General features: G+C 38.1%; 3 protein-coding genes across 15 annotated transcripts in view; 2 read left to right on the top strand and 1 right to left on the bottom strand.

Moving 5' to 3' along the window:
• Window positions 1-279, bottom strand: part of RABGAP1 (RAB GTPase activating protein 1) — a 241,405-nt gene extending 241,126 nt beyond the window's left edge. For 3 of the 4 annotated variants that reach the window (XM_077144151.1, XM_077144178.1, XM_077144188.1), the window contains exon 1: window positions 191-279. The gene's annotated coding sequence lies outside the window, so the exon portion shown is untranslated. Of the gene's footprint in view, window positions 1-110; window positions 153-190 lie in introns of those variants that run through there. The other variant, XM_077144168.1, reaches the window with a different exon arrangement.
• ZBTB26 (zinc finger and BTB domain containing 26) lies at window positions 33-27,866 on the top strand. 8 transcript variants are annotated; one of them, XM_077144232.1, is made up of 4 exons: window positions 1,398-1,503; window positions 6,291-6,470; window positions 6,587-6,683; window positions 23,572-27,866. In XM_077144232.1, exon 4 carries the CDS (start codon window positions 23,582-23,584, stop codon window positions 24,905-24,907), a length of 1,326 nt encoding a protein of 441 aa, XP_077000347.1. In that variant the 5' UTR covers window positions 1,398-1,503; window positions 6,291-6,470; window positions 6,587-6,683; window positions 23,572-23,581; the 3' UTR covers window positions 24,908-27,866. The 8 variants fall into 8 exon arrangements, with proteins under 8 accessions (XP_077000330.1, XP_077000373.1, XP_077000363.1 ...); XM_077144258.1 differs by lacking the exons at window positions 1,398-1,503; window positions 6,291-6,470; window positions 6,587-6,683 and adding exons at window positions 394-537; window positions 633-716; XM_077144224.1 differs by lacking the exon at window positions 6,587-6,683.
• The window catches only part of ZBTB6 (zinc finger and BTB domain containing 6), a 32,636-nt gene continuing 6,064 nt past the window's right edge, over window positions 1,401-27,972 (top strand). Inside the window, exon 1 of one of the 3 annotated variants that reach the window (XM_077144286.1) lies at window positions 1,401-1,503. The gene's annotated coding sequence lies outside the window, so the exon portion shown is untranslated. Of the gene's footprint in view, window positions 1,504-7,068; window positions 7,145-27,972 lie in introns of those variants that run through there. The other 2 variants (XM_077144295.1, XM_077144305.1) reach the window with 2 other exon arrangements.

The following is a 27,972-nucleotide window of genomic DNA, read 5'->3' as shown; positions in this document are numbered from 1 at the left end:
GTTCGCCCTCCCCCCACCCAATCACGGCTCCCCTCAGAGGCCGGCCCGTCGAGGGAACTGAGCGCAGCCTCACTAGCCCAGACTGCAGAATGAGAAAACAGCATGGCTACCTGCAGAACCGTCAGAAGCTAGCCCCGAGGGGTTGGTGGATAAGAAGGTGGGAATAAAGGGAAGGGAAATGCGACCCTACCCGACCCGCCGCCTCCTCCGCCGCCGCCCGCCGTCCCGGAGGCTTCACCGCCTTGGCCTCCCGAGCCGCCCTCTCCCCTCCCACCCGCCCCCTACTCACGTGAGAGCAGCTCCTTCCGCCCTTTGCCCCGCCCTCTGTTCCATCTTATAGGCTGTCGACTAAACTGAGAGCTCTCATTGGCCCAACACTAGGAGGCGAGGGTTTCCTTTCCGCGAAGCCCCGCCTGAGCATTTAGCCCGCCCCAGGACTCTGCGCCTGCGTGTAGCGTACGCTTTGGGAGCTGGACGTAGGGTTGTTAGGTCAGGGTCTGCTGCAGCCGGGACTCGGAGTGGAACTGGTGATGGAAGGTAGCTGGGCTAGTGGCACCTGCTGAGTCTAGTAGGGGGTACGACTCTACGGAGTACACGAAGTGGAGCCAAGTCTCCTCCTGCTCAACTTTCAGGTTCAAGCGCTATTTGAAAAGGAGCATTTCACAGTGCGACTTAACTCACCTGTTTATTCTGGGTGCAGAGTGCGAGGGATTATGGTAGGTCTATTTACGGGTATCTCCTTTCGGCTTTACCACAAACCTGCGAGAAAGGTATGGGTTTTTTTGTTTTACAAAGGCGTTGTTATAAAATTCAGTCTAGAAGTTGTAGTATATAGATGCCTTTTTCTTACTTTCTAATGTAATGTATAATAGCCAAAAGGAAATAGCTGAAATTACTGAAACCCACTGAATTGCAAATTGTAAATCCTCTTGACTGCGCCTGCTTATACCCCCTTGCCCTGTTTTACAACTTCGGAGTCTTATAATAACTGTTACTGAAGATTATAATGTTAATGAAGAAACTTGAGTCAGCCCAACACTAAAGGAGGACTGTAGCGTTGTTACTGTCATGGTTATTTTAGCTTACTTCTAGCTTAGTTCCACTACTTTATATTTGTAATTTTTAGCTACTTGCTACTGTAATGGTTAGTTTAGCTTAGTTCTAGTTTAGCTCTGCTCCTTTACATTTGTAAATTGTAGACCTTTATATTTTTTGTTGTAATAGTAATAACTCCATCTCTCCTTGTTTGAATCCATAAAACCGTAAACTCCTTAGACTCATGGAGAGAGATTTTAGGCCAACAGGTCGTCTGTTCTCCTTGCTTCATGTAGCAATAAACTCTTTCTTCTTTTGGAACCCGGGCGTCATAGATAGGCTGTTAAACGCTTCTGTCAAAGAACCTCACCTTTGATCGGTATCAGTTTGGCGAAACTGGTGGTACAGTGATGACCGTAAAGAATAAGGACTCCAGTTGCCCAAAGTTCTGCAGCCTGGTGGGAACAGGTAAACACGGTAATCGAGCCTTTTGCAGCCACTACCCTTTTAGTCCAGAGGCGGGGCAACCGGGTTTCCCTCTGCGCTACTGGTGCCCCAGGCCCCACAGTTTTCTAATAGCATTTCTGTTATATGCATTGGACAGAGAACCCCACGTTTCCTCGGTGTCACAGTCAAAACTTCTGACTCCAAAGTCTGGGCCACTGCCTACACACAGCTGCCTTGTGGTACTTCACATACACAAAAGAGGTCAGAAATGACCAAGGTTGTTTTGGAGTGTTACTCAGAGATGAGGCTGGAATTTTATTCAGAAATCTTTCAAAAGTGAAAATACAGAGCATTGGCAATATAATGTTTAAAGTACATGTCTTTAATGAATTTACAGTGTATCTGGGAAGAAAAGGATATATCCATAACAAAGGTAGTGATTGTTGATTGGGCGCTACTTAAGTTTTGACATATAAAATATTTTTACAGCCTGTTACTTGTCACTATTCTTTATTCAAGTGGTATTATCCTCTTTTCCTGAAGATGAGTCATTTGAAATGTTTTTCAGTGGCTATTGCATGGAAATCAACCAAAGACAAACCAACAACTGTGCTCTGTTGCAGTCCTCTTTGTGACCCATCTTAACAATAGATTTAGTTGCATACCCCTACCTCATGAAAATAGTATTATTTGTTACTTAATAATAAATAATACACACATATGTAAAGTATTCAAATATTAGATAAAGTATTAGGAAGAAAGTAAAATCTGAAATCCTAACAAAATATTTTAATATTTAATTTATTTAAATATTTTGGTGTCCATTTTTCATGCATTTCTTGATTCATATGTAGACACCAATATTTACATAAATCTTGACATCCTTTTTTAATTTTAATGCATTTTTACTGATATATATTATATATTCATATACCATGTAATCATCCAAAGTGTACAGTGGTTCACACTATCATCATATAGCTGTGCATGTATCATCACAATTGACTTTTTTCTTTTTTGTGAAAAATAATATATATACAAAAAAGCAATAAATTTCAAAGCATACTCCAACAATTGTAGAACGGATTTCAGAGTTTAGTATGGGTCACAATTCCACAATTTTAGGTTTTTATTTCTAACTGCCTCAAGGCACTGGAGACTAAAAGAAACATCAATATAATGACTCAGCCATCATACTCATTTGTTAAACTTTACCTTCTCTGTACAACTCTCCCATCTCCTTTGATCCTTCTCCCTCTTCCCAGGTTTTTGGGCCATGACTACTACATCTTTTCCATGTTTGAAGGGGCTGTCAGTAATATGGGATATGGAGATGGAACTAGTCACTGTTCTGGAGAGACTGGCCTCTCTGCATTTCAGGACTTATCTGGTCTAGGGACCCATCTGTAGGTTTCTGGATTACTTTCCTAGTGCTTGGAACCTTTGTAGAATTTCATATAACGCCCTAGATGTTCTTTAGGATAACACTGTAGGTTTTCTTTATGGTTGGCAGGAATGGCCTTGTTTGGGGTTTGGCCAACTACGATAGGTAGCAGTGTCTAACTGAAGCTTGGGTAAGAGTAGCCTCCAAAGTAGCCTCTAACTCCATTTGAACTCTCTCAGCCACTGACACAACACCCTATTTGTTACACTTCTTTTCCCCCTTTTAGTCAGAATGACAATGTCAATCCCATGGTGCTGATGCCAGGCTTATCAGTTAACATACATTTTAACATAAAACTTTATTTCAGAATCACTACAGGTGCCTTGGAGAAAAATAGAAAACACAGACAAGCTAAAATAAATTCAGAACACCACACTGTTACCACCAGGGATCACAACTGTTAATACCTTAGTGCATATCCTGCTGTGTGTGTGTTTACATATTTTCAAAATGAGATCACATCATTTAAACAATCCAAACACACGGAGCTCAGAGTAAGAATAAGCCTTTAATCCTGTATAGCTTAATGTAATGTCTGGATACATCCCAGAGTATATTAAGCAGATAAAAAGTATTGGCAAAGTCTCTTGAGGGATGGGAGAAAAATTATGGAATTATTAAACTTTACAATGGGGGAACCCCAGATACTGTGTCAAACATTAGAGACACCATAATCAATAGGCCAAGCTCTTGATCTTGAGGCTTGCTCTTATGAAGCATATGTATGTAGCAGAGAAACTCAGCCTTCCTACAGGTATGCCTTAGAGTCACCTCAGGAGCACCTCTTTTGTTGATCAGATGTGGCCTTTCTCTCTCTAAGCCCAACTCTGCAAGTGAAACCATTGCTCTCCCTGCTACATGGGACATGACATCCAGGGATGAAAGTTTCCCTGGTGGTGTGGGAGATGACCCACAGGGATGAGGCTGGCCCTGGCATTATGGGATCAACAATGCCATTCTGACCAAAAGGGAGAAAAGAAGTATAACAAATAAGGTATCATTGGCTGAGAGAGGTCAAATAGAGTTGAGAGGCTACACTGGAGGTCACTCTCATGCATACTTCAGTTAGAAATGATTACCTATCGTACCTTGCCAAACCCCAAACAAAACAATTCCTGCCAAGCCTAAGGAATACCAAGGCATTATGTAAGATTTTACAAAGGTTCCATGCACTAGGGTTAACTCCCCAAAACCTACAACCTCCAGATAAGTCTTGAAATGCAGAGGGGCCAGCCTTTCCAGAACATCAACTATCTCCATCTCCGTATCCCGTATTATCAACAGCCCCTTTTAACGTGAAAAAGTTAGAATGGGAATACCCCAAATATTTCTGAAGAGTAGAAAAAAGATCAAGGTGATGGTGGAGTTATGCAGAGATCAGGTTTAACAAATGACTATATGAGTGCTTAATCATTATACTAATATATCTTTTAGCCTCCTGTACCTCAGAGCAGCTAGAAATAAAAACCTAAAATTGTGGAATTGTAACCCATACCAGACTCTGAGATGTATTCTACAACTAATGTCGTGATGTAGTTTGAAATTTATTGCTTTTATGTATATATGTTATTTAACGAGAAGGAGGAGTATAACAGAGAAAATAAAATTTAACAAATAAGTATGACTGCTAAATCATTATACTGATATTTCTTTTGGTTTCTAGTGTCTTGGAGTAGCTAGATGAAAAATGGAACTGTAACCCATGCCAGACTTTAAAATCTGTTCTATAACTGCTTGCTAAACTGTACTTCAAAATGTATTGTTTTTTTGTGTATATATTTCACAATTTAAGAAAAGTTGTAAAATGAGATCACGCTATTTTCTAATCTGCCTTTTTATTCAGTTAACAATAGCTATCTTTTCATTTCAGTAAAATTTCCTCTCATCCAATTCCTAGACCATATTCAAATTTTCTGTCAACTCAAAAATATTCTTTACAGCTGGCCTTCACAATTTAATAGTATCATCTCAGCCAATCCAAGTTTGGTTGTTTTTTGCATGGGCAGGCACCAGTAATTGAACCCAGGTCTCCGGCATGGTAGGTGAGAACTCTGCCTGCTGAGCCACCATCTGTGGCCTACCCTCCAAGTAAATTTTTTACCTAGTTTCCCAAATCGGGATCAAATCCAGAGCCACAAATTGTATCTGGCTACAGATAAGTCTTCTTAAATCTAACTCTTAAGAAGGAAAGAAAAAAATGACAGTTTATTGAAGAGACTAGGCCACTTGGAAGTGCAAAATTTCCCACCATTTAGATGTGAATAATTGCTTCAAAGGGTCATTTAGTTTGTTCCACTAGACCTCGTATTTTCTGGAAACCGGAAGTTATTATCTCAAGGCTCAGTAGATTCAAGTCAAACATCTTGGGCTAACACACATCACAGGTGATGTGTTGTATGTACTTCATGTTTCGTTATGTTAGATGCATAATATGTGGTTAGCAATGCTAACTTTGTCCTCTGGAACAAGTGATGCTGTTTTTATCCTGGGCTACGTTTTAAATATAAATTTATAGAGTCCATTTTGATGCTTACCACTTGCTAATATCTTATTCATTCATAGAAAACTAATTTTGGTTTCCAAATATGCCTAATGCTTTTATAGTATTTGACTCCCTACTGTAGAACATATGGTTAGGGTGTTGTGGCAGCCCAGGGCCTAAACCCCCTCCTAAAAGGAAATAAGACCTCAAGCATATAACAAGACTACTTAACCAGGTTAAAGGTCGAAAAACTAAACAACTACCCCTAAGGAAAATGATTTAATCATGGGTGTAAAACAGCATTGATTGTATCTTAGTCTTTAACGTTAATCTTAGTAAAACATCAGTTCTTAAGCCTTTAATGATTATACTAAAGGCCTGATGTCCTCATACTATATGGAATGTTTTTGTTCTACAATCATATACATATTGCCCTTTGTACTCCTGTCCCTTGTGGAAAGCTATCCCTCTGGACCAGCCACCACGGGAGAATTTCTCCTGTTCATAGTAAATCTGTGTCTACTTCTGTGCTTCGTGAGTTCTTCAATCTCACAGCAGCACCATCCTGTGCTTTGCATGAACTTGGTCTGGGCCCAGACAAGTGTGTAATGGTGGATGTAGAGCTGGTGTACAATGAAGCCATTCAGTAGGCTGGGCCAGAAAGAAAAGGTTTTTGAATGTTAAAATAAGGAAACTGAAGTTCAATCTATAGACATATGTGTACCCTTAGAAAACATCAGGTTTGGGTTCTTTACAAGTTCATTTTGATATCAGTAGAGTAGGCAACAGTTTTGGAGACAGCCTAACATGAAGAAGGCTTAAATTAGGGAAGAAGAAATGAAAAAGAGGGAAGTTTCCGAGAGGTTTTTTTTAAATAAACAGCAAAAATCCACGAATCCAATCCCCAGCAATTGGATTAGTGAGGAGGTGAGGAAAAAGAATTCTAAGACCATCGAGATTCTAAGACAAAGGAGAGGACCTCGTGGATGATGCGGTTCACCAACACAGGACTAGAGAAGAGGGGCAGTCTATGCTTACAGATGAACTTGAGATAAGTAACAGGTACATTAACATTGAGACAACCAATTGGATATGTCTTCTAGGCAGTTTTGGAACTCAGGGAAGCTGTCTGGGCTGGACAGAATTCTGTAAACTGACTGCATGTTTTTTGCAAATAGAAGCCACGGGAAAGTAAAAGATCAGCCAGGAAGTGCGTAGTGAGGCGAAAGAGCATCAAGGCAGGATTCCTGAAAATCACCAACATCCAAAAGCAAGGCGAGTTAACACGCCTGCTCTGAAAGCCTCAGCGCAGCAAGTCCACACGCCTAGGCGGGAGAGGCTTTCAGAAACCAAGTCGCGGAGGCGCCCTGCGGGTCAATCCAAGAGAAGCCACTGAGAAGTGGTCCCAGAAAAACGGACCCTCGCCAAGCGACAAGAGGTTAAACTCACAAGCTCAGAGGCCGTGCACCTAGAAGCCACTCAGTTGAGAGGCTGGGGCGGGAACCCCTAGTCACACAGCCCATGGCCCGCCCACAGCGCGTAAAGTCCTTGTCGCCCTCCAATTGGCGGAGAGGACCATGGGACCTGGAAGTTGTCTTTGTCCGGCAAGGGCTGCCCTTCCGGTTCCGTTGGGTCCCCCTTTGGCTTGGGTTCCCCGCCCCTCCCCCTTCCCGGAGCCCCGAGGGGCCGGAGCTCCTGGTGGTGCAGGATCCTGACTGCGGCCTTCCCCAGGGTCTGTAAGTGCGGAGGCGGCTGGAGCACCGGGCGGGGGTGCAGGGTCTCTCAAGATGGAGCCCCCTTGGGGCCGTGGTTCGGCGGGGGCCCGCACTGGGATGGGAACCTTGGGGCTGGCTGGCCTAGGCCCAGGGTGCTTAAGGTCTGGCTCACGCTGTGCCCCGCCCCTTTCCCTTCCTTGCGTCTGGAGTGGGGAGCCTAAGGATGCCCGAGGGACCGCCTCCTGGGACCCCAGCTGAGGCTAGACGCCCGACAATGGCATTTTGGAGAACAAGGCCCTGGGAAAACGAGCCTGGGAAACCTGCCCTAGGCAAGACCTCAGTGCCAGCACACGATCGTCACTAGAATACTGACCCAGATTACTGTTTTTCCTTAAGTCGACTTTTTGCCATGGCTCCTTTTATATAACTGAAGCTAGGTCAGGTACTGGGAATTCATAAGATACAATTCCAATTTTCAGGTTCAAGTTTGGGAGTCAGATATAACAAATAAGTGCTCCTGCGATTTATATATTAATCATAAGTATGTGATTATGGGACAGTTGCTAGGAAGGTTTCAGAAAGTTACATCTGAATTGTACTTTGTGGAGAGGATAAGGTGGAGAAGAACTTTTCAGGCTGCAGAAATAGTTGCAATGCCATGGTGAAGTGACTGAGCATAACTTGTGTGTGAAGTGGAGGGCAAGGGGGTGTCTTGTGCATAGGATAGACTATAAGGTTGAAAAAATAGACTGAAGTCCAGATGTGAAAGGCTTAATCCTAAAGGAGATAAGTAGTTTTTTAAGAGTTTGGACAGGAGACTGATATCGCCATATTTGTACTGTAGATATTCATTTCATTTTGGAGGTCAGCTTATGGAAAAGAGATATTCATAAACTGATTCTGGATTTTTTCACTAAATCTCAGGGTCTTGTATTGGAGATGCTTTTAAAGGGGATCAGGTTTTTTTGTTTTGTTTTTTAAACTTTTTTTATTAATTAAAAAAATTAACAAATGACATTTAGATATCATTCCATTCTACATATACAATCAGTAATTCTTAATATCATCACATAGTTGCATATTCATCATTTCTTAGTACATTTGCATTGATTTAGAAAAAGAAAAAGACAACAGAAAAAGAAATAAAATGATAATAGAGAAAAAAAAGACTATACATACCATACCCCTTACCCCTTGCTTTCATTTACCACTAGCATTTCAAACTGAATTTATTTTAATATTTGTTCCCCCTATTATTTATTTTTATTCCGTATGTTCTACTCTTCTGTTGATATAGTAGCTAAAAGGAGCATCAGACATAAGGTTTTCATATTCACAGAGTCTCATTGTGAAAGCTATATCATTGTTCAATCATCCTCAAGAAACATGGCTACTGGAACACAGCTCTACATTTTCAGGCAGTTCCCTCCAGCCTCTCTGCTACATCTTGAACAACAAGGTGATATCTACTTAATGCATAAGAATAACCTCCAGGATAACCTCTGGAGTCTGTTTGGAATCTCTCAGCCATTGACACTTTGTCTCATTTTACTCTTCCCCCTTTTGGTCCAGAAGTTTCTCTCAATCCCTTGATGTTAATTCTCAGCTCATTCTAGGGTTTTTCTCAGTCCCTTGATGCTGAGTCTCAGCTCATTCCAGGATCTCTGTCCCACGTTGCCAGGAAGGCCCACACCTCTGGGAGTCATGTCCCATGCAGAGAGGGGGAGGGTGGTGAGACTGCTCCTCATGTTGGCTGGAGAGAGAGGCCACATCTGAGCAACAAAAGAGGCTCTCTTGGGGGTGACTCTTAGGCCTAAATTTTAAGTAGACTTGACCTATCCTTTTTGGGGTTAAGTTTCATGTGAACAAACCCCAAGGCTGGGGGCTCAGCCTATAGCTTTGGTTGTCCACACTGCTTGTGAGAATATCAAGAATTCAACTTGGGGAAGTTGAATTTCTTTCCACTCTCACCATTTCGCGAAGAGGGCTTGCAAATACTTTTCCAGTCACTGATCAAATCATTCTGGGATTCATCGGGGGATCACTCTGGACAAACCGACAAAATTTCATATGCTACCTGAGATTCCAAGTACTTATGACATTCAATCAAACTATCTACATTAGTTATATTAGGAAATGCCCCAGTCAAAATCTAAATTTTATAACAAATAAACATTTTTTGCTTTAGTCTCACACATAAGGTGACATTTTAAAGTATTAATTATCATCTATTTTCAGCACCCTGCAATAATGACATTCCTTTGTTCTTCCTCATGCAAAAACATTTTTAAAATTTGTACATTGTACATTTCACTATTATTATACACTCTAGGCATTCCTAGATTATACCGTCTCGATCTTTAACATCTATCTTTCTTTCTGATTTCATTTATGTCCCCAGCCCTCCTCCCTCTATCATTCTCACATGCAGCTTCCTTCAGTGTTTTAACATAATTACATTACAGTTAGGTAGTATTGTGCTGTCCATTTCTGAGTTTTTGTTTCCAGTCCTGTTGCACAGTCTGTATCCCTTCAGCTCCAATTACCCACTATCTTACCCTATTTCTATCTCCTGATGGTCTCTGTTACCAACGACATATTCAAAGTTTATTCATTAATGTCAGTTCATATCAGTGAGACCATACAGTATTTGTCCTTTAGTTTTTGGCTAGTCTCACTCAGCATAATGTTCTCAAGGTCCATCCATGTTGTTACATACTTCATAAGTTTATTCTGTCTTAGAGCTGCATAATATTCCATTTTATGTATATACCACAGTTTGTTTAGCCACTCGTCTGTTGATGGACATTTTGGCTGTTTCCATCTCCTTGCAATTGTAAATAATGCTGCTATAAACATTGGTGTGCAAATGTCTGTTTGTGTCTTTGCCCTTAAGTCCTCTAGTAGATACCTAGCAATGGTATTGCTGGGTCATATGGCAATTCTATATTCATCTTTTTGAGGAACCGCCAAACTGCCTTCCACAGTGGTTGCACCATTTGACATTCCCACCAACAGTGGATAGGTGTGCCTCTTTCTCCACATCCTCTCCAGCACTTGTCATTTTCTGTTTTGTTGATAATGGCCATTCTGGTGGGTGTGAGATGATATCTCATTGTGGTTTTGATTTGCATTTCTCTAATGGCCAGGGACATTGAGCATCTCTTCATGTGCCTTTTGGCCATTTGTATTTCCTCTTCTGAGAAGTGTCTGTTCAAGTCTTTTTCCCATTTTGTAATTGGATTGGTTGTCTTTTTGTTGTTGAGTTGAATAATCTCTTTATAAGTTCTGAATACTAGACTAAAGGGGATCAGTTTGGGGAGAGGTGTTGAAGTCCTGAAATAGAATTATGACAGAGGGGCGGGCCGCGGTGGCTCAGCGGGCAAAGTGCTTGCCTGCCATGCCGGAGGACCTCGGTTCGATTCCCGGCCCCAGCCCATGTAAAAAACAAACAAACAAACAAAATACAATAAAACAAGAAAATGTTTAAAGATGTTTCCCTTCCTTCCATCCTTCCTTCCTTCTCTCTGTCTTTCCTTCCCTTCCTCCCTCTCTCTTAAAAAAAAAAAAAAAAAAAAAAGAATTATGACAGAGTTATTTTAAAGGAGGCAAGTATGCCAAAGTGAATAGTGTACAGACTCCATGATTAATTGGACATTGAGAGAGAGATCTATGTTAAAGATGATTTCTAGTTTTAGCCTTTGCTACCTAAAGACTAGTAATGCCATTATTGAAATTAAACCATAAGCTTAGTGTAAGTTACAGATTCATTTTTTGAATATGTTGAATTAAAGATTTAATTGGATATGCACCTGGAGCTGTCCAGCATAGAGTGGGAAATGTAAATCTGTAGCTCAGGTTAAAGGTAAAGGGTTTGTGTCATCAGCAGAGAGGTGGAAGCCATGGGAATAGCTGACCTCAAGAAAGGACTATGGAAAAACAAGGAAATATTTAGAAGGGATGGCTGAATTTTTGAGGTAGAAAGAGAAGGAGGAACTCCCAATGTAGTAGGAATAGCATCGGAAACACAGTAGGAGGTGAAGTTTAAGAGTACAGGGTTCTAGTAACCAAGAAGTCCCAGAAATCGAAAGGAGAGAATTTTTTTTTAATATTTTATAATCTATTGTTATTTAACATATTTTTAATTTTTACCTTGTCATTATATATTATTCCAAGATAGTGTTATTTTTTTTAACTTTTTTGTTAATTAAAAAAATTAACAAACAAAACATTAAGATATCATTCCATTCTACGTATACAATCAGTAATTCTTAATATCATCACATAGTTGCATATTCATCATTTCTTAGTACATTTGCATCGATTTAGAAAAAGAAAAAGACAACAGAAAAAGAAATAAAATGATAATAGAGAAAAAGACTATACATACCGTACCCCTTACCCCTCACTTTCATTTACCACTAGCATTTCAAACTGAATTTATTTTAACATTTGTTCCCCCTATTATTTATTTTTATTCCATATGTTCTACTCTTCTGTTGATATAGTAGCTAAAAGGAGCATCAGCCATAAGGTTTTCATATTCACAGAGTCTCATTGTGAAAGCTATATCATTGTTCAATCATCCTCAAGAAACATGGCTACTGGAACACAGCTCTACATTTTCAGGCAGTTCCCTCCAGTCTCTCCACTACATCTTGAACAACAAGGTGATATCTACTTAATGCATAAGAATAACCTCCAGGATAACCTCTCGACTCTGTTTGGAATCTCTCAGCCATGGATACTTTGTCTCATTTCACTCTTCCCCCTTTGGTCGAGAAGGTTCTCTCAATCCCTTGATGTTAATTCTCAGCTCATTCTAGGGTTTTTCTCAGTCCTTTGATGCTGAGTCTCAGCTCGTTCCAGGATCTTTGTCCCACATTGCCAAGAAGGTCCACACCCCTGGGAGTCATGTCCCACACAGAGAGGGGGAGGGTGGTGAGACTGCTCCTCATGTTGGCTGGAGAGAGAGGCCACATCTGAGCAACAAAAGGGGCTCTCTTGGGGATGACTCTTAGGCCTAAATTTTAAGTAGACTTGACCTTTACTTTGTTTCCTTTGTTAAGTTTCATGTGAACAAACCCCAAGGCTGGGGGCTCAGTCTATAGCTTTGGTTGTCCACACTGCTTGTGAGAATATCAAGAATTCAACTTGGGGAAGTTGAATTTCTCCCCACTCTCACCATTCCCGGAAGGGGGCATGCAAATACTCTCCAGTCACTGATCAAATCATTCTGGGATTCATCGGGGCATCACTCTGGACAAACCAACAAAATCTCATGTGTTACCTGAGATTCCAAGTACTTATGACATTCAATCAAACTATCTACATGAGTTATATTAGGAAATGCTCTAGTTAAAATATAAATTTTATAACAAACATTTTTTGGAAAGGAGAGAATTTTGAGGAGGGTCTCCTGAGTCAATTCATACAGAGCATTTGAGGAATGAGGGGGAAAAAAGATATTTTTTGAGGCCAGTAGTGATCTTTTTTTTTTCTAATTATTTTTTTAATTTATTTTTTATTTTTTTAAATACAAAAAACACATAACCAACGCAAACATTCCTATTTTGACCATTCCGTTAGTAGAGATCTTTTTAAAAGCAAATTTAGTAGAATAATAATAGAGTGATAAAGTTATGGTATATGAAAAGGGGAAGTCAACTGGTTTTTTTTTAAAAGAAAATGAGAAAAGTCCTCATAGAAGGATTGCACAAAGAAAATTGATGTGCTTTATTTCTTTACCTAACAAATGCGTATAGTGCATTTACCAGGCAATATTCTAAACTGTTTAAAAATATTAACTCATTTAATTTGCCACAACAAACTTGTAAAGTAATATTACTAATAGTTAAATGGTAAAACTCAAATGCAGATGAGATAAGTAACTTGCCTAAAGTCACACAGCTAGTAAGTCATTGACCAGATTTCAGTCCCAGGAAATCTGGTTCCAGAATCCATGGTTTTACCCACCACTCAATGCAGTGACTAAATATGGGGGTCAAGGGAATAGGAAAAAGAAAAAAGATAGGTTTATTGACAATAAATGGAAAGGCTTGGAAGTAGACCCAGGTGGAGAAGAAGGTAAGTTTTGGATTTATGTTTGTGTTATATATTTGTTTTTTATTTTATTTCCTCCTGGCTTAGACCCTCTTCCACTCTGTGCTAATTTAGGTCAACTTCTACCCTTGATCTGTCACTTACTATCTCCACTCTACAGGTGTCCTCTTCAGCTGAGACCCTTATATCCAACTAGCTAATGAATCTTAACTGTGCTGTCATACTCACTTCTCAGAGTCAGTATTTGTAAGACCAGACTCATGATCATCTCCTCCAGTATTCCCTAGGTTAATGAATGACACCAACCAAAGATAGCCAGTTATTCAAACCAAATATCCTGCAGTCATCTTGACCATTCCTCTTCCATTTCCTGTTTACCAGTTTCTTAATTTGAAATATCCCTCAAATTTTATATGATTATTACCTCCCCATTCTGTAATTATCTGTTACAGGGAAAGTGTAATAACAGTTCTCCTTGTCTCCACATCTACTGCTCTCTGCCTTTCTCCATGAATTTGATTTTTGACTTAATGAATTTTAGATAAAGAATTTAGGCATTATGCATTTGAAGCAATAGATAAGTAACTAGTGAAGGTATTTTTCAGTAGCTTAATTGAGGTTAAGTTTGGGTAAGGTTCGTCATGGAGATATTGACAGGAATTTTTAACAGAGAGAGATAATAAAATGTTGGGATACCATATTGGCTGTCTTGGAAAGTAAGCTTTGGAAGAGTATAGTAAAAAAATCAAGGACTGAACTTAGAAGGATAAGGATATTAACCTTTAACAATTTAGTGAAACCTTGACCAGCAAAAGAATGGTAGAAAACTGAGCCCAGTAGTTAAATAACTTGCCTACTTCTGTGTAAAAAGAATGAATTTGATCTGTATTTATTTAACATAAATTTCTCTCAAATAGAGTAAGTGGAAAAAGCCTGTTATAAAACATATGTACAGTTTATGTATAAAAAAAACATACATTTACTTTATATTTTCTATGACTAGGCATATAGAAATGTTATTTTTAAGATGAGTGGGAAGGGAGTTCTGGAAGGACCAAATTTAGAACAAACTATATATTGAGTGAAAAGCAGTTGGGAAAAGGGGATTTTACTTTATTTACAATGTTCAAAAAAGTTCCCAGGAGGATATATTTCTCTGTATATTATCTATAATTAAAAATAAAACAAAAGAGTGATAACTTGAGAGTGTAGTGTCATGAAAGCAACCAAAGAAGAAAAGAAAGGAAGGCTTTCATTTTGAAAAGTGTTTTTTGAGGGACAAACAGAAAGCTTTTCTATTCTGTGTAAAAGATTCCAAAGCTATATGTTTTCCTCACAGACCTCATAAAAGTTCCCTTTTCTTTTAACTTGTAGTGCCATTGAACACGGGAATGGAGCACATTACCAGCTGAGTTCCTGACAAAGGGAAGTAAACCAAAAGGGCATGAAACTAAGCATTAGGAAAGAGACCTACACTCTAAAACTGGCACTTTTATAAGGTAGATAAGGAAACAGACTGATATAAAGCTTTGGAGTTCATTATATAGAATAGAAAAACTTTTCTTTTCACTAGTTATTACAAGATTTGAGATAAAAGAAAAAAACTTGGGTACTTTGTTATTGCCCATAGCATAACAATAAACTTTATTATCTAACCTAGAATATTTATTTGCAGTTCTTTTTTGATTGCTCCTGCTTGAATAAAGGAAAATTTTTAATCAGTTGGCACATTTCTTATGAAAATAATGGAAACACTATATAAATATAAACAAAGATAAAGTGACCTTAAGTGAGAATGTACCTATTGCATTGAGGTTTGAGAGGTAGTACATTCAGAAATTGCTGATAGAAATATCTCTGGATTTTTTGCCTTAACTTCCTTTTTTTTTTGCATTATACTTTGAGTAAGATGCACAGATTTTTAAAAAAATATTTTTATTGATAAATCTCAACATGCAAACAATCCATACATGTTATACAATCAGTGGCTTGCAATATCATCACATAGTTGGGTAGTCATCACCATGATCATTTTTTAGAACATTTGCATCACATTAAGAAATTAAAAAACTCATACATACTATACCCCTTACCCCTTCCTCTCATTGACCACTAGTATTTCCATCTACCTAATTTATTTTAACCTTTGACCCCCCATTATTTGTTTATTTTTTAATCCATAGTTTTTATTCATCTTTCCATACCCTAGATAAAAGGAGCTTCAGACACAAGGTTTTCACAATCACAGTCACATTGTAAAAGCTATTTTGTTACATAATCGTCTTCAAGAATCAAAGCACTGGAACACAGCTCAACAGTTTCAGGTACTTCCCTCTAACCACTCCAATACACCATAAACTAAAAAGGGATATCTATATAATGTGTAAGAATAACCTCTGTATGCAGTTTGAAATCTCTCAGCCACTGAAACTTTATTTCGTCTCTTTTCTCTCTTCCCCCTTTTAGTCAAGAAGGCTTTCTCAATCCCTTGATACCGGGACTGACTCATCCCAGGATTTCTGTCTCACATTGCTAGGGAGGTTTACACCCCTGGGAGTAATGTCCCACATAGGAGGGGGAGGGCAGTGAGTTCACTTGCTTCATCAACTTACAGAGAGAGTACACATCTAAGCAACAAAAGAAGTGCTCTGCAGGTGACTGTTAGGCCTATTTTTTTTTGAGGAGGTGCATGGTCCGGAAATCGAACCCAGATCTTCCTCATGGCAGGTGAGAATTCTTCCACTGAACTAGGTTTGCACCACCCTTTTAGGCCTAATTTTAAGTAGGCTTAGCCTATCCTTTGTAGGAATAAGTTTCATAGGGGTGAGCCCCAAGATCCAGGGCTTGCCTATATGGTTATCTCCACTGCTTGCAAGAATACCAGTTGAATATTTCTTCCTTTTTCCCCAAGCCCCTAAGGGCACCTTGCAAATACTTCTTTATTTACTGCCCAAGTTACTCTGGGGTATATTGGGGCATCATACTAACATGGACAAACCAACAAAGTCTCACACCCTATTCAAAATTCCACGTACATATGATTTTCAACTAAACTGACCATACAAGTGAAATTAGGACATGGCGCTATCCAAAACATAAATTCTGCACCAACATCTCTCCCTTTGGTGTAACACACAAGTTAAAGTTTTAAAATGTGGACCATATCATACTCTATATTCTGATTTACTTTAGTCCTATCCAGATCAGCTTCATTCAAATCTCTCTTGAAGTTAGATCCCTTTTTCAGCTTTTTAAACAGTTCCTGTATGGGGTTCTGCTGACTTTCATAGCTTCAGAGCTCTAATTCTGATTCTTAGGTGTAAAATAAATACCTAAAGTTTCTGGAAATGGCCGGGTTATAAACAGACAGCTCAGTATCTTAGAATTTAGAAATAAGTTACAACTCATGAATGTATGTGACTGCTGTAAGAGCTTACAATCTAGGACCCTTTACAATAGCCCCAAGCTTTTTAATTTATTTTTTGCATGGGCAGGCACCGGGAATCGAACCCGGGTCTCTAGCATGTCAGGTAATGCCTGCTGAGCCACTGTGGCCTGCCCTAGGCCTCAACTTTTAACCCATGCTCTCAACTTCAGTTAATGGAGTTTTTATATTATATTTAGTCCATATGAGGGAGGGATGATAATATTTGTCTTTTTTTTTCCTGGCATTTCATTCAACGTCCCGTCTTTAAGGTTCATTCACTTAGTTCATGCCTGTCAATTTTATTCCTTCTTGCGGCTGTTTAGTAGTCCATTGTATGTATACACCATAGTTCTTCCTTCCACTCCTCATTGTACACTTAGGCCGCCTCCATTTGTTGTGGATTGTGAACACTGCCACCATAGACTCCAGAGTGCAAATGTCCATTCATATCCCTATACTCAGTTCCTCCAGGTATATACTGAGCATCAGGGTTTCAGGATCATATGGCAGTGCCACCCCTAGCCTTCTGTGGAACCACTACACTGCCTTCCAAGGGGCTGTACCTCCCAGTTTCCCCACCCTCATCAGATCTTAAATATATAGTTCGATGAGTTTTGACAATGTATATAGCTATGCAAGCACCATCCAAATGAAAATATTAAAACATTTTCATCACCCCAGAAAGATCCCTTGTACACTTTTCCAGAAATCATTCGCCTATCTCTACTACCAGACAACTACTTTTCTGATTTCTATTATCCAGTTAGTAGATTCTTGAAAATAGACATACAAGATGATAGTAAAGATTCCCACTTTTTTGCTCTCCTTTTAGTTTGATATTCAGGATATACCATTTGTCTCTTCAGGTAAGGATTTTGGATCCTTAGGGTCTGAAGAAACTTTAACAATCATCTAGCTGCGGACAGATATAGTAACCTCTCCTGGGTGTTGCAATATTTTATGAGGCAGTCTGTTTAAGAGCCTAGTCTCTTTCCTGATGCTTAGTGTTGTGCAAATTTTCACAATTTTCGTTTGTTTCCCACAGTTGGTATTGTGTTCTATTCCTGTTTTCAGCGGCCTTCTAAGTTTCTTTCAAGGACAAACTGGACCATCTCATGATTTCTTAGGCTTTGACCATTGAATGTTCAGTTGAAACAATAATTTAAAGAAAATTTAGTGAGTTTTCTAAAAGAATTGCTTGTTCCTGTGTGATGAAGCGGTAGGCAGTGGCATAATCTGATCTGTTCTGAAAATGTAACTGGATAGTTTAATTGTGGCTTGATGGGGGGAGGAGAAACAGAATTATGCCCTTGGATTGATTCAGGAGACAGATAAGGGCTTGAACCATTATAATAACAGTAAGAATGGAGAGAGAGAAAGAATTTGGAAATCATTTTGAGGATAAAATGAACTGAGTATTGTGACCAAGTCTCTGTTCTACCTGATCAGTTCTTTTTCAGTTACTAGAAGCACTACTATAAGCTAGAATTATGTGAATGATTTTTTGAATATTGTGAAAAATTATTACTATATTTGGAAATTACCTATACTTGAGTATTCTGACGTCAAGTGTATACATAATTTAGATTCTCTATTGTATTTACAAATGGTGTCATATTTCAGACTACAAAGATGAATGCACAAAAGATGGTAAAACAACATACAGTCAAAATAAGTGAAAATGAAAGGAAAAACAAGGTTAAGGGCATAAAATGCACTGAGAAATATGAACCAATGCATAAATGGCTTACTATTAAAGTCTTGTATATTTGACACATATTTAACTTTGTTGTACTTTTGGTTTTGTTTTTAAACATAAATATTTTGAAGTTTAACAGATATAACAAAAAGTATATACAAATCACAACTCTACAGCTCAATAACACAAATGTTGCTCTCAGTGGTTCTTTTTTTTTTTACCTTAATTTAAACCTTTTATTGAAGCATAACATGAATACTCAAAAATATACAAATCATACATGTACAGCTCAGTGGATATTCTTAGTTCTGTGTTTGTAATACCCAATATGAGGAGGTAAATCAAAATCTTTACATTTGACATTCTCCATAAGCTAAGACTTCAGCTAGTGTAGTAATCTAATGCATGGGCACAAGTCCCAGCTCTAACATTTAACACTTTCTGCTTCTATCAAGTTGGGCAAGTTACTTAGGTTCTTCAAACTTGAATTTCCTCATATGCAAAATGGAGATGATAATACCTACCTCATAGGGATTTTGAGGATTAAATGGGTCGATTTAGATAAAGCATTTAGCACTCTACCTGGCATATAGCAAGGACTCAGTAAAGTAAGCTATCATTTCTTTTATTTTTAAATAAAATTAAACCACCTCATAAGAAACAAAACAATTTCTTTTTATTTTAGTTACTTAAAAAGTTAAACATAAAAGTTTGTTTAAAATTTGGTTTTAGGTTGTCAAAACTATTTTGCAGATAAACCCCAGAAAAAAATGTGCCCCAGGACACTCAAAAGAAGATATCAAGATAATGAAAAACATCTCTACCATGGCTCAAAAATAATTTCATAGGGAACATTAAAAACTAATTACAAAAAAACAAAAAGAATTATTATGCTGGATTTTGTTGAATGAGCTGTGTAAAGAGAAGCAGTTGGTCTTTGCCCTCAAGCAACTAACAGTCTACTGGAAATGAAACTAGTGGCAGGAAAAAGTTAAAGGATAAAAACTGTGTGGCCTGGAAATAAGAGTTTATCAAAGGGGTGATAATGATGATGCCTTTGCCACTAAACATTCTCTTGAGAAAAAAGGAGGTTTAATGACTAACTGTCTTTAGAAAACTCAGCACATTATATCCTCTTCTTAGAAACTTTGTGTATAGAATCCTGTAATAAAATGTATAACAGTTTGAAAAAAAAGAGTTTATCAAAGGGAGATAGTAGAGTGTGCTGACACATATTAGGGAAAGCTTTCCTAAAATAAGCAGAGTAAATTTTCCTCAAATTCTTGGGCTGCAAGATAAGATCAGAGCAAACACTTTCCTGGGATACCTGTTTGGCTCCTCCTGTGCCTTTAAATATTTGGTTAATCTCTTGAGAATTGACAGATAGGAGAATGAACTAAACCTTACCATCCAAACGTTCATCTTTGGAGCAGAGCAGCAAGGAACTACATCCCTGAGGATAGTTGTCTAAAGCTTTGTGAGTGCTGTCCTAATATAGTGGAAGCAATTAATGCTCATTTTTGGGTGTGAGGAGGAAAATACTCACCCGAGGGTGATCGTGGTGTACTTTAATGCATGTGGGACCAGCTAAACTCTCAAAAAGAACACCATTTTTCTCTGGCTACTCAAAACAATTATATTTATTATAATTTCATGTTATAAATTAGAATAGTTAACTTTTACAGAATGAATATGTTAACCTACTGTAATTGCTAAAACTGACCAGTGATAATGCAATTTTATATATTTTCTATTTATTAATTTTTTAATTTTAAAAAATATAACAACACATTCTTAACATATGATCATCCCGTCCTATATATAATCAGTGATTCACAGTATCATTACATAGTTGCATATTCATCATCATGATCATTTCTTAGAACATTTGTATCAATTCAGAAAAATAAAAAGAAAACAGCAAAAAATTCATACATACCATACCCTTTACCCCTCCCTTTCATTGATCACTAGCATTTCAATCTACTAATTTATTTTAACATTTGTTCCCCCTATTATTTTATTCCGTATGTGTTACTCATCTGTCGATAAGGGAGATAAAAGGAGCATCAGACACAAGGTTTTCATAATCACACAGTCACATTGCAAAAGCTATATACAGTCATCATCAAGAAACATGGCTACTGGAACACAGCTCTACATTTTCAGACACTTCCCTCCAGCCTCTCCATTACATCTTAACTAACAAGGTGATATCTATTTAATGCGTCAGGATAACCTCTCGACTCTGTTTGGAATCTCTCAGCCATTGATACTTTATTTTGTCTCATTTCTCTCTTTCCCCTTTTGGTCAAGAAGGTTTTCTCAATCCCTTGATGCTGAGTCCCAGCTCATTCTAGGATTTCTGTCCCACATTACCAGGAAGGTCCACACCCCCGGGAGTCATGTCCCATATAGAGAGGGGGAGGGTGGTGCATTTGCTTGTTGTGTTGACTGGAGAGAGAGGCCACATGTGGGCAACAAAAGAGGTTCTCTAGGGGGTGACTCTTAGGCCTAATTTTAAGTAGGCTTAACCTATCCTTTGCAGGATTAAGTTTCATATGAACAGACCCCAGGGTTGGAGGCTCAGCCTATTGGTTTGGTTGTCCCCACTGCTTGTGAGAATATCAAGAATTCTCCACTTGGGAAAGTTGAATTTTCCCCTTTTCTCACCATCCCCCCAAGGGGGCTTTGCAAATTCTTTTTTATTCACTGTTCAATTCACTCTGGGAGATAATCCAATTTTGCTGCTTTAAATTACTGATACATTCTTTGCATCTTCTGGATATTTGCTTTTTATTTGATATTCGTCATCTTGATAGAAACTAGTTTTGTCTTTTCTCTGATGCTACATTTGCTTTTCTACATCCCTTCTCAATGCAGTTTTTATCTTTATCGTGATTTTCATTATTTGTACATTTACAGTATCATGAAAGGGAAAAGTTTATACTTAATGCATGTATATTTTTGTTAATCTACTGTGCCATATTATTCCCCTGGCTAAATTTCACCCCTCCTTCAATGACATTCTCATTCAGCTGAACTCCTCAGTTTATCTATTCCTGTTTTTCATTTTCTATTCTCAGTCAATTATCAGGTTCTTTGAAATATCTTTTATTGCATTTCCTTGCTCCTTATTCCCATTTTCATTCCTCTCTAGGCCCTCATGGCATTAAGTCTATAATGCTTCTGCAGACATTAAGCTGGTCTTACTAACAAAAATTTTTTTCTTTCCATTGTCAAACTAATCCTATAGGTTCAACAAATGCAAACTGAGCACCTGGTGAGCATTTAGTACAATATTAGATGATGGGATATACACCAGTTTGAACAGAAGAGGGTTTACCAGCAATGGGACAAGCAGTTTGGCTGCAGGAAATTTGAATTTGAAGCAGAAGGAATGTTTTGCCCTAGAAGACCCAAGTTCCCTGTTTCAGCCTCAGTGAATACGAGATGTTTCCCGCTAATGTCGTAGAACTTTTCAGTTTGGAAGGGAAGGTTTATAATTAAATAAGTATTTAATAAAGTGTCTTGAGTATTATAATAGAAGTTCAGAGCGCCATAGGCCTAGTAGTGACAACTATTCTAGTCCTAAGGGGTCAGGGAAGGCCCTCTCAGTAAAACCTGAAGGACAAGTCAGACTTAGCTAAGAGGTGATATCAGACGAAGGAAACAAACTTGCTAAGGCTGAAATTAAGAGTGCTATCATGCACCAAGCACTGAGGAATAAGAATAAGACCTAGGCTTTGCCTTCAGGAGTTAATGTTTTATGAGCCTTTATAATACAGTCTTAGAGAGTAAGGTCATAAAGATTGGGCATCAGGGTTCTGAAGTGGTTAAAAACAGCTGACTGTCTCAACTGACACTGTTGAAAAGGTGAATTTGTTGGCGCACTGAGATTGTAGAGCTATTTCTTAAAGATAGACCAGATATATCTCCTGATCTCATAGAAAACTAATATATAAGCACAGAATGCCAACTTATTGTTTTTATAAAGACTGGTCGACTAGAATTATGATGGCATAGCTAACTCATCCTTCCCTTTAGGGAGACACATGGGAAGCCAAGTTATGATCATAAAAATTTTCATTTGGAGAATATGGGACCAGATGATGGAAACTTTCTCCAACGGATATTCTATATAAAGGGAGTAATATACAGAGTTTTTTGTGTGTGTGTTTGTGTGTGTATTTTGGTAAAGACATCTCCAGACTTTAGTATGCCAGTGTTTATGTTAATTATTACTAGGTTATACCAGTGTTTAATTATTACTAGGTTTAATTAATCAGTTCATATTCAAGAGGTAATGGGAAGGCACTGAAGGACTTTAGGAAGAATGGAATATAATTAGGTCTGTGTTTTTATAAAAATAACTGGTAGTGGTGCATTAGTTGGAAGAAGGAATAGTAGCTGGAAGCCAGGGAACAGTTAGGTAACGTTTCTAAATCTAGTAGACCAGATTATGAGTAATGATCAATGCATAATAACAAAGAGGAAAGAACTGAAACAATTAGGGATTGATTAGCTTCATTTTAGTCTTACTCAGGTACCCACTAAGTGCTCACCTGATTTTTCTATATCAAGAAATGCTTCTTAAAAGGGAGTTAAAAGGGGGGGGGCAGAGTTAAATTTGTCCAGGATGCATAAGATAAAGATTTATGTCTTTGACACTATCCAAGTTTTGTCCTTTTAGATCTGTGACTTTCATTTTTTCATAGAAATACTTGATTGAATACATTCACATCAGTTTAAACAGAAGAGGGTTTGGTCCAGAGTGGAGCAAGCAATGTAGCTGCAGTTCTTTAAAATACAAAGCAAAGGAAAAGAGTTGTTTTACTTTGTAAAACAGTTAAATTCCCAGTTTCGTGGAAAAGAAATTAGTTACTTTGTTTTTATTTGTTTTGGTTTAGTTTGCTTTTGAAACTTGATATAATTCTCTTTTGAGAAGAGAAAAAATACTCTTGGACTAAGGCAAGCCCCGTTGTTGTATTAAGGGTCTTTAAAAATTGAATGGATGCCCAGGCTATTTACACTGATACATGGTCACTCCTTTGATGCAGTTGACACTGAAGTTGGTAAGAGGTGATTTTTTAACTACCTTTGGAAGCTGTTATGGTAGCTTCTTCTTTCAAGGAAAAATTTAATTTGGATACATGTTAGCAGATGTGACAACACAAATTTGTTTTTGGAAAATAAATCCAAGTTTCTTAATTGTTTGAATTTTCTTAAATTCAACCTTTTTACATTTCTGTTCTTTAGGTCTGCCAAAATGTCTGAAAGATCAGATCTCCTTCACTTCAAGTTTGAAAATTATGGAGATTCAATGTTACAAAAAATGAACAAATTAAGAGAAGAGAATAAATTTTGTGATGTTACAGTTCTCATAGATGATATTGAGGTACAGGGACATAAAATTGTATTTGCTGCAGGTTCCCCCTTCTTAAGAGACCAGTTTTTATTGAATGATTCCAAAGAGGTGAAAATCTCCATATTACAGAGTTCCGAAGTGGGGAGACAATTGCTCTTATCCTGTTATAGTGGTGTGCTGGAATTCCCTGAGATGGAACTGGTAAATTACTTGACTGCTGCAAGTTTTCTTCAGATGAGCCACATTGTAGAACGATGCACGCAGGCCCTATGGAAGTTTATAAAGCCAAAACAGCCAATGGATAGTAAAGAGGGATGTGAACAGCAGAGTGCTTCTCCCCAGTCAAAAGAACAACAGGGAGATGCCAGAGGCTCCCCAAAGCAGGATTCACCTTGTATTCATCCATCTGAAGACAGTATGGATATGGAGGACAGTGATATTCAGATTGTTAAGGTAGAATCTATTGGGGATGTCTCAGAGGTTAGAAGTAAAAAAGATCAGAACCAGTTTATTTCTTCTGAACCCTCTGCTTTACATTCATCAGAGCCCCAGCACTCCCTGATAAATTCAACTGTGGAAAACAGAGTAAGTGAAATAGAACAAAATCATCTCCACAATTATGCCCTTTCTTATACAGGCAGTGATAACATCATCATGGCCTCAAAAGATGTCTTTGGGCCTAATATCCGAGGTGTAGACAAAGGCCTACAGTGGCATCACCAGTGCCCAAAATGTACCAGGGTGTTTCGTCACCTGGAGAACTACGCCAACCATTTAAAAATGCACAAACTCTTTATGTGCCTACTCTGCGGCAAGACTTTTACTCAGAAAGGCAACCTTCATCGACACATGCGTGTGCATGCCGGCATTAAACCTTTCCAATGTAAGATCTGTGGGAAAACCTTTTCTCAGAAGTGTTCCTTACAGGATCATCTTAACCTTCACAGTGGAGATAAGCCCCATAAGTGTAACTATTGTGACATGGTTTTTGCACATAAGCCAGTTTTGAGGAAACACCTTAAGCAACTGCATGGTAAAAACAGCTTTGATAATGCCAATGAAAGAAATGTGCAAGATCTCACAGTGGATTTTGATTCTTTTGCATGTACAACAGTCACAGACTCTAAAGGTTGTCAGTCACAGTCTGATGCAACCCAGGTCCTGGATGCAGGTAAACTAGCCCAAGCTGTCCTGAACTTAAGGAATGATAGTACTTGTGTGAATTGAACAGGGGCTTCATGCCCACAATTAGACCTGACTGAGAATGGGGCAGTAGTCTTAAGTCTTTGTAGGAGTGATTTTGCTAGTTTGACTTCCCCAAAGCCTCTGTGCAGGTTTCAGGGGCTGAATCAAAGCACTAATAGACCAGGCAGTTTACCACTGGGAGTGGTGTTGCCTTCCTTTTTTGAATTGTTTATGGTGTTGTGTCTTATTTTCATTTCCCAAGGGAGTATGTCATTTGTTTACCTAACATTGACTTGTGTCTCAGACTGACACTATTCTAGGCTTTTCACCAGGCACATTCTGAAGATACCAACAAGATAACAGCATCATCTACTCTCCACTAAAAGATGCTATGCTAAATGCATAATATGTTTTTTTTTGGCAGAACATAGGATGATATTTAAAATGATACTGCTGTTGACCTGATATGTGATAGAAATTCTGGTTGCCTTTTGATAATTCATCTGTCTGATAAATGAATGAATCTGCCTGCCGTCATCTGCACTTGTGTTGGAGCTAGTTATAAAAAAGAATTTTGGTTTATTTGGTACTCTTTACAACAGTATTATGGCCAAACTTCATGTCACTGAATTGTTCCGCAACACCTGTTGACAAATAGTTAGGGATCACCATAAAGACTGTAGTTATAATCAACAAAGGATAGAACTATGGTTATTAGATAGCACTTACAAGGGAGGTTTTCCTGGCCATCCCATGAAGAGGCGGCCAGATAATTTTAAGTAATATGTAATATACTTTGATGTTTTTGAAGCCAAGATTGTTCCATGCACACTTAAAATGTTTGGAAGTATAACAGTCTCTCTAAAAGGCGACTAATTGGTAGACTTTGCTTCAGAGGTTAGCCATCAGACAGGTGAGTCTGTCCATCAGAGTTTGTCCATTGTACTACAGGAGTCTCTACAGTGTCATTCCTAGTGTACCTTAATTTCAAAAATGGATGAATAAAGTTAAGTGGGTCAGAAAGGGACAATCAAATTTTTGCATTCAGATTGTCCTCTAAGATACATAGTGCCGCCTTGTCATCTCTTAGTGATAGATCATTAATTCAAAGTTGATTTTCCAATATGGAAAACAAAGCAGCGGTTTTTCCTAAAGCATGTGTTATACTTAAAAAAAAACAAAACTTCTTATCCTTACTTGTTTTTGACCCATGAGTTAGGTTTAAGTAAAAAGAGTGCTAGGTCCTCAGAGAACCTTCAGAGGTCATTTTCTCTACTTTCTTCATTTTAAATTGGGGCTCAGAGCCCAAAGAGGTGGCCTGAACAAGGTTGCCCAAAAGATGAGTGACGAAATATGAGCTGTCTCTTCACATCCTCCCACTTTCCCCAGCCTTAAAACAATGTAGGATATTATCAAGAATAATTTACTAGCAAAATGCTCTCAGCTTTGTGTTTCATCTTTGTGTATCCCTGTTGGCTCTCCAACACTGCCTAGACTTTACCACCAAATATTACAGAGGGATTTATTTGTTAGTTAATTGTTTTCTGGTTAGAGTGAGTAGCATATGACTGATTTGCTGGGTGTTGATTAGGGAGGGAAAGGGCATTATTGGCAAGTAATAATTTGAGAAGGATCCAAATATGAAACTGTTTTATCTGGAAACTTTAGTTTCTATCAAATTTTTGTTTCATTTTCAAACTATGAGAGTGCATGCACAGATAAAAAAAATTAGGCTTAATTTGTGTAAAAGGATGGAATTTTTAAAGTTGTTATAATTTGAGGCATTTGCATGTGAAACTGATTTGAGGCATAGTTTCTCTCATTCATTCAAAAATTTAAAATGAGAATACCATTGAGTGATAAGACCAGTAGGTATCTTATACTTAAGGTCACTCATTATTTGGTCTAATGATATTTCCTAGCATTCTGATTTTTCTGTGACCCAGACAAAGAGTACCAGTTCTATGCAACATATCAAGCAATGTTTTTGATATTATCTAAGAACATTATTGCATCACAGGGAAATTTCAATTTGGAGTGCTTGTTTTGCTAACATTCATGTCCTGTTTTTGTTATGGGTTTGAAGACTAAGAAAGCCTGGGTTCCAATAAGATTGGTCTCTTTGGTTGGAGACTGCTTCTGGGTTAATTCAGTCACTCAAGAAACATTTATGAAGCACCTACTGTTGCCAGGTACTTTGCTAAACACTAGGGATATGAAGGTAAGATTGACATAGTACCTGTACCCATAGAGTTTATAATCTCATGTGATCTTAGACAGGTCTCAGTTTGATTTTATACTAGGAGTAATAAAACTGTCTTGCTTTCTTTGATCATTTAAAAAATCATCTTGAAGATTTTGTCTTGGTAAAACGTTTAGTTCTCACTTTTTTCAAATACAAATCACTGAAGTGATTTACCATTGCCTCCATTTCTTGGCTGGAGAGATGTTCTGTGTTTCTGTGAGACATTTTCTTCAAAAGTCAAGGGACTTGTCTTTTTTCCTTTGTTTATACATGTTCTTACATTGTATTGCAAAATGGTTAAGTCACTGATATCAAATAACACTTTGCAGGGGAAGATGACTTTCAATGCTAGATTATTGAAGAGAAGAATTTTTAAAACTTCAGTTATCCAGCATTAGTCTTTTATGGATACCAGGATAACTAAAAAAGATAGAGGACTTTCTTTACCATAGTTTGGTTTAAAAACAAATCACTGTGCCACGGTTATTTATTTATTATTTAATCTTAAAGACAAACTCCAAACTGGCTTTGAGGTAAATCAGATGTGGTTTTCATTTGTATTAGTTTCTTTATTAGAAGATCTATAAATGGGGGGTGACCAGTCTCACTTCTAACATTGTCCTAAAAAAAACAACCCAGAACATCTTATTTCAGCTGATGAATAGCTGTTGTAAATCTGTTGTATGTTAGACATACTATGAACTACCTCTTCACTTATTATGGGGAAGTTTCCTTAATAAAAGTGTGACAATTAAAGCTCTGGTGTCTGGTTTATATTCTCACTCTTTCTCCTTCTTTGCATTTCAATTGCTTGAATTTGAATTCAGGAATGCCTTCTTCACTCCTGTTTTTTTAAACACTA

Source organism: Tamandua tetradactyla, chromosome 2 (genome assembly GCF_023851605.1).
Source record: "Tamandua tetradactyla isolate mTamTet1 chromosome 2, mTamTet1.pri, whole genome shotgun sequence".
Classification (NCBI taxonomy): Eukaryota; Metazoa; Chordata; class Mammalia; order Pilosa; family Myrmecophagidae; genus Tamandua; species Tamandua tetradactyla.
This window is presented reverse-complemented; position numbering and strand designations above follow the sequence as displayed.